The sequence below is a fragment of the Bombina bombina genome, chromosome 11 (genome assembly GCF_027579735.1).
Source record: "Bombina bombina isolate aBomBom1 chromosome 11, aBomBom1.pri, whole genome shotgun sequence".
Lineage (NCBI taxonomy): Eukaryota > Metazoa > Chordata > Amphibia > Anura > Bombinatoridae > Bombina > Bombina bombina.
The window spans coordinates 200385127-200396310 of record NC_069509.1 but is presented as its reverse complement, the minus strand read 5'-3'; the positions used below and the strand labels follow the sequence as shown (position 1 = coordinate 200396310).

General features: G+C 43.4%; 1 protein-coding gene across 1 annotated transcript in view; it reads right to left on the bottom strand.

Annotated features, from left to right (window-relative positions):
- Nucleotides 1-313: 313 nt before the first annotated feature.
- Nucleotides 314-11184, bottom strand: part of LOC128641827 (bile acid-CoA:amino acid N-acyltransferase) — a 78751-nt gene continuing 67880 nt past the window's right edge. Inside the window, exons 2-3 of the mRNA XM_053694374.1 lie at nt 1809-2011; nt 314-1383 (exon numbers count right to left, since the gene is read on the bottom strand). Of these exons, the coding sequence (XP_053550349.1) occupies nt 805-1383; nt 1809-2011 (782 nt within the window). The 3' untranslated portion in view covers nt 314-804. The remainder of the gene's footprint in view (nt 1384-1808; nt 2012-11184) is intronic.

Here is an 11184-nt window from a genome sequence, read left to right as displayed (position 1 = left end):
AGCTGATTTCATTTCTGATGGAGTCAATTTTGTTATTGACGTAGCTGGCAAAATATTTCACCCCCTTAGGGACGTAATTTCTAAACATCCATCTTTAGTGGGTGCCTACGTCATAAAAACAACTTACCTTCCAAATTTACCTAGGTTAAACGGTTTGAACTGGGCGTTGATGAGTCAGTAAATCAATCAGTCAGTCAGGACTTCTTTTATATATATATAGATTTACAGATACAGTATATATAGGGATATATATTTAAAATACAAAGAACATATTCTGCTATGTGCAAAAAATAGGAATGTAAACTATTTCCAGTAAATACATAGTTAAACACTTTATTAAATATAACTATTACATAAATGTTTTTACATGTTTTCATCTACTTGACTGCAAAGGGCTCCAATGTGCACGTATACTTATCACTCATGTGCACTACTCGTTATATAGCCCAGTGTAGGTTCTGGATTTTAGTTTGAGAGCTGTTTATCTTACTATATTGTGTCTGGATTTCATTGGAAGCTGATTGTTATTAACAGTGGATGAAATTGACTTAGTGGAGAGAATAAGCTTTAGTGAATCAACATGTTTGGTGAAGCTGGAGAGACCTCATGGTGAATTTAGCAGAATTACGCTTTATGTTGCGAGTGAATTATTTCCCCAAGCCCAGGGCAGTGCTTGTGTCTGGGAGCAGATAACCAGACCATCATTGCATCAGACATCTACAATCCCCAGCGTTGCTTTCTGGTCATGTGATCACATGAGGGTTATTGCAAAATCAAACATACACATTATGTATATTTATTCACTTACAGCTTACTAGAGGGTCCAAGATGTTGGTGCAGGAATTCCTGACTCATTTTCCATACGGTTTCTTGTGCTATACAATGAGGGAACATTTCCCCACCCCATAATACAGGTGCACTGTGACCACGAAGGTCTCGAGCCCTACAGAAAGGAATGCCAGGCGGCTCTATTAGATGCCCGGCACCCGGGATAGTGATAACCTTTCCATTCTTCTTACCATGTTTCTTCAGCCTGGTGAAGGCTTGTTCAGCGAAGCCTTTGCTATTGTAATACTGATCTGCTTCCCCAGCGACAAAAAGTATATGGCCTGTGGCCCTTTCTACTGGAATAGAAATAGCATTTTTCTCATTGTACAGCTGTTTCATCTGCAGAAATCCATCTTCAGTAATTATCAGCCCTTCCTGAACATAAGGAGTCCCTTTTAATATAATGTTTCCTTTGTAATAAAATGTTCCTCCATACGCATTGCATGAACCGTTAATGCTGACTGTAGCACCAATCTGTGGCAAACAGGAAGCCATTGTTAGAGCAATCTCTGCACCTTTTGACACAGCCACAACTCCAACCTTTGGTCCAGCAACCTAAATATAGAAAACAAATTCCTGTTAAACCTGTACCATCAATAAATCCCCTTCACCTGTGCCATCTGTAGAATAATGCATCTTCACTTTGGATTGGACAGTGCCAAATCTAAAAACAAAATAATGCCCCTTTATCTGGGCATGGGTAGTACAATATTTCCCCTTTACTGTGGGATTGGGCAGTGCCAGCCGTACAATAATTCCCCTTTACTGTGGGATTGGGCAGTGCCACCCCTACAATATTTTCCCTTTACTGTGGGATTGGGCAGTACCAACAATACAATATTTTACCTTTACTGTTGGATTGGACAGTGCCAGATATACAATATTTTTCTTTACTTTGGGATTGGGCAGTGTCAGGCATACAATAATTCCCCTTTACTATGGAATTGGGCAGAGCCAGCTGTACAATATTTTTCCTTTACCTTGGGATGCCTCAAGAGCAGTTCAGTAGCTTCTTCAAAATATTCAAGGTCCAGTTTCTTGAATGTCTTTGGAAGGTCATCATATGCAACAAAGGCCAGTGCCAGAACCACAAAGCCATGACTGGCTAGTAGGCTGGCTCTGTATTCCAGCAGCCCTCCGGCTCCTCCATATAAGTCAATTATACCAGGATATGGTCCATTTCCTTAGAGTAGAAAAAACAACAACTGAGAATGTTAACACAGTAAAGCATTTTTTCTAACAATAGCACTAAATAGTACTCTGAGTCATATAGGAGGGGTGCAGGATATAGACAGCAGTGTACCCATGTCTGGTGAGCAGCAGAATGTGAGTGAATAGGGCACAGCCGTGTACCCATGCCTGGACCTCATGGTATCTCATTTGAATTAAAACTGTCTCAGTATTGTACCAGGTCTTCGGACCCTTGTGTGAGTCTGTTAGATGCCCTAGTGCAGTGACCTGGGCGACTAGGCACCATTGGCGCACCATAACACCTAGATCTTTAGGTTCCATATCCCCCACATTTTATCCTCCCTCCAGTCACTGCCGGGTTAAAGAGAGGGCGGGTGTGATATACCTTTAAGGTATATCCCTCCCACCTACTTCCTCTCTCTATATAAACCACCTATTAACACCTTATCACTGCCTGATTATTGGTGTTGATTCCTTAGAGTACACTCAATTCTGAAGCTCTAAACCTCTCTACATAAAATCTTCAGGTCATTTCGCTAAATAATTCCTTCCCAGGAATTACCTTCGTTTGGGAAATCCCTTCACTGCCTCTGCTCTCATTCCGGATCATCTGCCGTGTCTCCCTACACTCTTGCTCAGCCTGCTTCAGCTGATCGCTCCTATGCAACACCCGGAAGTCACACTCACACAGCGTTCCGCTCCACACGCTACAGACGCTGTGTATTGAGCGCACGAAACTCACTTTCTATCTCCAGCTGGAAGCTCCGGTAAGCAATATAATCTCCATACTCCTGTATACCGGAAAGTTTCAGTTTCACCGCTTAGACTTTCTTATTTCAAGTAACCGGATCCTAAATGTAAATACATGTAAATAAAATATTGCCTGTGTGAGTGTGTGAAGACGGATGTATGCGGAACTGTTTGTTTTCCAAGCTTGAGTCACTTTGTTCACTGGATTACTTGTACAATTATTCTGGGAAATATCCACAAATACAATATTACAAGCCTAAGATATTTCTAAAGATTACTCTATATTTGGGGCATTTATCCATTTCAATATAAAAACGCTCACAGCAAATCTTTCCCTAAAACTGAGACTCCACAATTAGGGGAGATTCTGCAAAAGAGCAACAAACCTTTTTATGGTTATAACAGTATAATCAGGCCTCAAAAATATCTGCTGTATATCTATCCATAATAAAATGGACCCCACAGAGATTCAGACTATGTTTAATAATATCCATCAAAAATTGGATTATCTGGCTCGTGGGTTAACAGAGGTACAAGCAGAGACTGCCACTTTAAGAACTCTAATGAAAGAGTGTTTAACCCCTAAACCCTCAGAAATACCAGAACCACAGGTTCAGCCTCCTATCCCTTTCTCTGGTAAAAGATCCACGTTTAGGGATTTTAAAAATGCATGTGGGTTGTTATTTTCTCTCAAGCCCCGCACATATCATTCTGAAAGAATAAAGGTGTGTACAGCAATTTCGTATCTTACAGGTGAACCCAGAACATGGGCAAATCGCTTTTTTGAGTCTAATAACCCTATATTAGATTCTCTAGAGGATTTCTTTTCAGCCATGTCTGAGTTATATGAAGATACTCACACTCAAATTATAGCTGAGACTAAACTACGTTCCCTGAAACAGGGAAAACGAACCGTGGAGGAATACACCACGGACTTCCAAATGTGGGCCAGCGATTCCTTATGGAATGAAGCCAGTTTACGCAACCAATTTTGCCTAGGATTATCTGAAGTATTGAAAGATGAGTTGTCTCGCCTGGACATGCCTGAAAGCCTAGCAGGTTTAATAAAATTAAGCACCACTCTGGATCGGAGAATTCGAGAAAGAAAAGCAGAGAAAGGAAGTTTTGAGAATCCTCCTAAACATTACTACTCATCAAATCCACTTCATGAAAAAATTCCTACAAGTTCCATTCCCATGGAAATAGGAACTATTAGGGGTCCACTATCCCCTGAAGAAAAGACCAGGCGCCGTCTTTCCAATTTGTGCTTATATTGCGCAAATAAAGAGCATGCAGTCTCAACCTGTCCTTTGTTGGAAAAACAAAAGAAGGGTAAGAAAGTAACTCTAGAACATTTATACAATGATAACAAAACAGATCAATTAATCACCTCTCTCTTTTTACAGTGGGACCAAAACAATCTTCAGACTAATGCTTTTGTCGACTCAGGGGCTTCAGGGGTGTATATTGACACAAATTATGTTATTGCTAATAAAATACCCACGGTGTGCAAACAAAATCCTGTGTATGTTACATTAATAGATGGTTCCACCATACAAAAAGGACCCATAACGCACCACACTATACCACTTCAGATTACAATATCTACTTCACATACAGAGTACTTATCTTTTGATATAATACCAATTTCTATGCACAACATAATTCTAGGGTACTCTTGGTTAAAAACCCATAACCCTTCAATAGACTGGTCACTCCATAAAATCTCATTAAATTCTGATTATTGTCAGAATACTTGTTATCCTCATGCAAGCATTGCTAGTATCCAACCGATACCAGTGGTTTATCAGGACTTGGAGGATGTGTTCAATTTGAAGGAGGCTGAAAACTTCCCTCCTCATAGAATATTTGACTGCCCAATTGATTTAATCCCTGGCTCTGAAATACCTCATGGAAGAGTTTATTCTATGTCTCAAAAATAACTTTCTGATTTACGTACATATTTAGATGAAAACCTCAAAAAAGGATTCATCTCTCATTCCACATCACCTGCTGCAGCCGGTATGTTTTTTGTAACAAACAAAGATGGTACACTAAGACCAATTATTGATTATAGAGCCCTAAATAAGATCACAATAAAAAATCGTTACCCCCTACCATTAATTCCAGAATTACTAGAAAGACTGTCTGAAGCCACAATTTTCACAAAACTTGACCTAAAAGGTGCCTATAATTTGATCCGAATAAAAAAGGGCGATGAGTGGAAGACCGCATTCCGAACCAGGTACGGGCTTTATCAATACAATGTAATGCCTTTCGGTCTTTGCAACGCCCCGGCAACCTTTCAATATTTCATTAATTAAATATTTCATGACTTAATTGACATATGTGTTATCATTTACTTAGATGATATCCTGATATATTCCAAAACACTGGCCGATCATGAGAAACACGTACGATGGGTTCTAACAAGACTCAGAGAACATAAGTTGTATGCAAAACAGGAAACATGTATATTTCACACTAATCACATAAAGTTTTTGGGATTTATAATAACACCACATAAAGTCCAAATGGACCCAGATAAAATCACCACTATCCTAGATTGGCCAACTCCTACAAACGTTAAAGCTTTACAAAGGTTTCTAGGATTTGCAAATTTTTACAGAAAGTTTATTGGAAATTTCTCTTCCATAGTAAAACCCCTGACGTTTTTAACTAGTTGTAAAAACAAATACTTATGGACAGATGAGGCTCAAAATGCTTTCAATACTTTAAAGAAAAGTTTTACCACAGCACCAGTCTTAAGCTTACCTGATTATCGACTACCTTTTATAGTCGAAGTAGATGCGTCAAACTCTGGTATAGGAGCAGTCTTGTCACAACAAAATAAACATACTAACGATCTCCACCCCATAGCCTTCTACTCTAAAACTTATTTACCTGCTGAAAAGAACTATAGCATAGGTGATAAAGAGCTTTTAGCTATAAAAAACTCGTTGGAACATTGGAGACATTTCTTGGAAGGTACATTAGAACCTTTTAAGATCTATACTGATCACAAAAACTTAGAATTTCTTAAAACAAACAAGACCCTCTCTGCCCGTCAAGTCCGATGGTCCTTATTTCTGGATCGATTTAATTTTCAATTGACATACAAGCCTGGAACTTTAAATATTAAGGCTGATGCCTTATCCAGACAACATGATAATCAACCACATCTCATAACTACAACTCCAATAATACCTGAGAATAAGATTATTGGAACCCTCACTACTTTCGAAACGGAAGTTCTAACCGCTCTCTCCAAAGATACAGAGATACCAGACTCTTGTATAAAAGATCCATCAAATAATTTATTCTATCACAAAGACAGATTGTATATTCCGCCTCAACTTAGAAAAACCGTTTTGTCCTATACCCATGATAATGTTTTGTCTGGACATACAGGCATACAGAAGACAATATAATTAACAAAAAGGTATTTCTGGTGGCCACATATTGATCAATATATATACGATTATGTTTCCTATTGTGATATATGTGCTCGAAACAAATCAGAACACAAAAAACCAATTGGCTTATTAACATCCATACCGATACCTGATAAACCCTGGAGCGTAATATCAATGGTTTTTATAGTTGATCTACCCAAATCACAAAAATACGATACAATATTTGTGGTAATAGATCATTTGACTAAATTAGCTCATTTCACCCCCTTACTAGGTCTACCCACTGCTAAAATCACTGCTCAAGCTTTTATAGAGTCAATAGTACGTCTTCATGGGTTACCTAAAGTCATAATCTCTGACCATGGAACCCAGTTCACCTCTTCTTTTTGGAGATCCCTTAGTAAGCTTTTGAAAATCGACGTTAGGTATTCCACAGCTTTTCAACCTCAGACAAATGGCTTAACGGAGAGATTAAATCAAATCTTGGAACAATATCTCCGGTGTTACATCACCCATTTACAGGATGATTGGATCTCCTATTTACCATTAGCTGAGTTTTCCTACAACAACTCCATCTCCTCATCTACAAAAATGACACAGTTTTTCACAACTTACGGTTATCATCCAACATCCATAACTCTCTCTAAATCACCTGTAAATTCTCCAAGTGCCTTGGATTATGCCTCTACTCTACAAGCAAGATTGTATTTATTAAAAACCCATCTCACTGAAGCAAAGGAAAGGCAGAAGCTTTATTATGATAGACGACACAGACAAACACCGGTTTATAAGACCGGTGATTTGGTACTCTTGTCCACAAAACATCTCAGATTGCAACTGCCTAGTAAAAAACTGGCTAATCAGTTTTTAGGTCCATTCCCCATAGAGATGATTCTCAATGAAAATGCAGTTAAATTAACTCTACCAAGAGATTTCAAGATACACAATTCGTTTCATGTGTCTCTACTGAAACCCTATAAATCAGATCCTCTAGGACAATCCGCAGTTCCTCCGACTCCTGTTGTTCTTGACGGTCAGGAAGAATTTGAGGTGGAGAAAATTCTTGACTCTAGGTTACGTCGCAGACGTTTGGAATATCTTGTGAAATAGAGGGGTTACGGACCGGAGGAGAATTCCTGGCAGCTTCATTCTGATGTCCATGCTCCAGTTCTTCTGAGACGTTTCCATCTCAGGAAACCTTTCAAGCCTTGTCTGGCTTCTTTGAGGGGGGTCCCTTGAGTGGGGGGAACTGTGATATACCTTTAAGGTATATCCCTCCCACCTACTTCCTCTCTCTATATAAACCACCTATTAACACCTTATCACTGCCTGATTATTGGTGTTGATTCCTTAGAGTACACTCAATTCTGAAGCTCTAAACCTCTCTACATAAAATCTTCAGGTCATTTCGCTAAATAATTCCTTCCCAGGAATTACCTTCGTTTGGGAAATCCCATCACTGCCTCTGCTCTCATTCCGGATCATCTGCCGTGTCTCCCTACACTCTTGCTCAGCCTGCTTCAGCTGATCGCTCCTACGCAACACCCGGAAGTCACACTCACACAGCGTTCCGCTCCACACGCTACAGACGCTGTGTATTGAGCGCACGAAACTCACTTTCTATCTCCAGCTGGAAGCTCCGGTAAGCAATATAATCTCCATACTCCTGTATACCGGAAAGTTTCAGTTTCACCACTTAGACTTTGTTATTTCAAGTAACCAGATCCTAAATGTAAATACATGTAAATAAAATATTGCCTGTGTGAGTGTGTGAAGACGGATGTTTGCGGGACTGTTTGTTTTCCAAGCTTGAGTCACTTTGTTCACTGGATTACTTGTACAATTATTCTGGGAAATATCCACAAATACAATATTACAAGCCTAAGATATTTCTAAAGATTACTCTATATTTGGGGCATTTATCCATTTCAATATAAAAACGCTCACAGCAAATCTTTCCCTAAAACTGAGACTCCACAATTAGGGGAGATTCTGCAAAAGAGCAACAAACCTTTTTATGGTTATAACAGTGGGTGATAGGAAGAATGAGAGGGAAGGTGAGAGGGTGGGTTATAGGATGGATGAGAGGGCGGGTGATAGAATGGATGAGGCGAGTGATAGAATGGATGAGAGGGCAGGTGATAGGATGGATGAGTGGGTGGGTGATAGGAAGGATGAGAGGGTGGGTGATAGAATGGATGAGGCGAGTGATAGAATGGATGAGAGGGCAGGTGATAGGATGGATGAGTGGGTGGGTGATAGGAAGGATGAGAGGGTGGGTGATAGGAAGCATGAGAGGGTGGGTGAGAGGATGGATGAGAGGGTGGATGATAGGATGCATGAGAGGATGGATGAGAGGATGGGTGATAGGATGGATTAGAGGGTGGGTGAGAGGATTGGTGAGGGTATGGATGATAGGATGGATGAGAGGGCGGGTGAGAGGGTGGGTGATGGGATGGATTAGAGGGCGGGTGATAGGATGGATAAGAGGGCGGGTGATAGGATGGATGAGAGGGTGGGTGAGAGGAAGAATGAGAGGGTGGTTGAGAGGAAGGATGAAAGGACGGGTTAGAGGAAGGATGAGAGGGTGGGTGAGAGGGCGGGTGAGAGTGTGCATGATAGGATGGATGAGAGGGTGGGTGAGAGGGCGGGTGAGAGGGTGAGTGATAGGAAGCATGAGAGGGCGGGTGAGAGGAAGGATGAGAGGGTAGGGAATAGGATGGATGAGAGGGTGGGTAATAGGATGGATGAGAGGGTGGGTGAGAGGATTGGTAAGGGTGTGGGTGATAGGATGGATGAGATGGCGGGTGATAGGATGGATGAGAGGACGGGTGATAGGATGTATGAGATGGCGGGTGATAGCATGGATGAGAGGGCGGGTAAGAGGATGGATGAGAGTGTGGGTGATAGGATGAGTGAGAGGGCGGGTGATAGGATGGGTGAGAGGGCGGGTGAGAGGGCGGGTGATAGGATGGGTGAGAGGGCGGGTGATAGGATGGATGAGAGGGCGGATGAGGGCGACTGATTGGGAGCATGAAAGGGCGAGTGAGAGGAAGGATAAGAGGGCGTGTGAGGGTGAGAGGGCAGGTGAGAGGGTGGGTGAGAGGATGGATGAGAGGGGGTGGGTGAAAGAAAGAATGAGAGGGTGGGTGATGGGAAGCATGAGAGGGTGGGTTAGATGAAGGATGAGAGGGCGGGTGAGAGGGTAGGTGAGAGGGCGGGTGAGAGGATGGATGAGATAGGGTGGATGATAGGATGGATGAGACGGGGTGGGTGAGAGTGCGTTTGAGAGGGGTGGGTAAAAGGAAGAATGAGAGGGTTGGTGATAGGAAGCATGAGAGGGCAGGTTAGAGGAAGGATGAGAGGGTGGGTGAGAGTGTGGGTGAGAGGGTGGATAAGAAGGCGGGTGATTGGGAGCATGAAAGGGCAAGTGAGAGGAAGGATAAGAGGGTGTGTGAGGGAGGGTGAGAGGAAGGATGAGAGGGTGGGTGAGAGGAAGGACGAGAGGGGGTGGGTGAGAGTTCGGTTGAGAGGGGTGGGTAAAAGGAATAATGAGAGGGTGGGTGATAGGAAGCATGAGAGGGCAGGTTAGAGGAAGGATGAGAGGGCAGATAATAGGATAGATGAGAGGGTGGGTGAGAGTGTGGGTGAGAGTGTGGGTGATAGGGTGGGTGATAGTGTGGGTGAGAGGGTGGGTGAGAGGCTGGCTGATTGGATGGATGAGAGGCTGGCTGATTGGATGGATGAGAGCGTGGCTGATTGGATGGATGAGAGGGTGGCTGATTGGATGGATGAGAGGGTGGCTGATTGGATGGATGAGAGGGTGGGTGATTGGATGGATGAGAGGGTGGGTGATTGGATGGATGAGAGGGTGGGTGATTGGATGGATGAGAGGGTGGGTGATAGGAAGGATGAGAGGGTGATAGGAAGGATGAGAGGGTGGGTGAGAGGAAGGATGAGAGGGTGGGTGAGAGGAAGGATGAGAGGGTGGGTGAGAGGAAGGATAAGAGGGGGTGGGTGATAGGATGGGTGAGAGGGGGTGGGTGAGAGGGTGGGTGATAGGATGGATGAGAGGGTGCGTGATAGGATGGATGAGAGGGTGGGTGATTGGATGGATGAGAGGGTGGCTGATTGGATGGATGAGAGGGTGGCTGATTGGATGGATGAGAGGGTGGGTGATTGGATGGATGAGAGGGTGGGTGATAAGAAGGATGAGAGGGTGGGTGAGAGGAAGGATGAGAGGGCAGGTAATAGGATAGATGAGAGGGTGGGTGAGAGTGTGGGTGATAGGATGGGTGAGAGGGGGTGGGTGAGAGGGTGGGTGATAGGATGGATTAGAGGGTGGGTGATAGGATGGATTAGAGGGTGGGTGAGAGGATGGATTAGAGGGTGGGTGATAGGATGGATTAGAGGGTGGGTGATTGGATGGATGAGAGGGTGGCTGATTGGATGGATGAGAGGGTGTGTGATTGGATGGATGAGAGGGTGGGTGATAAGAAGGATGAGAGGGTGGGTGAGAGGAAGGACGAGAGGGGGTGGGTGAGAGTGCGGTTGAGAGGGGTGGGTAAAAGGAATAATGAGAGGGTGGGTGATAGGAAGCATGAGAGGGCAGGTTAGAGGAAGGATGAGAGGGCAGATAATAGGATAGATGAGAGGGTGGGTGAGAGTGTGGGTGATAGGGTGGGTGATAGTGTGGGTGAGAGGGTGGGTGAGAGGCTGGCTGATTGGATGGATGAGAGCGTGGCTGATTGGATGGATGAGAGGGTGGCTGATTGGATGGATGAGAAGGTGGCTGATTGGATGGATGAGAGGGTGGGTGATTGGATGGATGAGAGGGTGGGTGATTGGATGGATGAGAGGGTGGGTGATTGGATGGATGAGAGGGTGGGTGATAGGAAGGATGAGAGGGTGATAGGAAGGATGAGAGGGTGGGTGAGAGGAAGGATGAGAGGGTGGGTGAGAGGAAGGATGAGAGGGTGGGTGAGAGGAAGGATGAGAG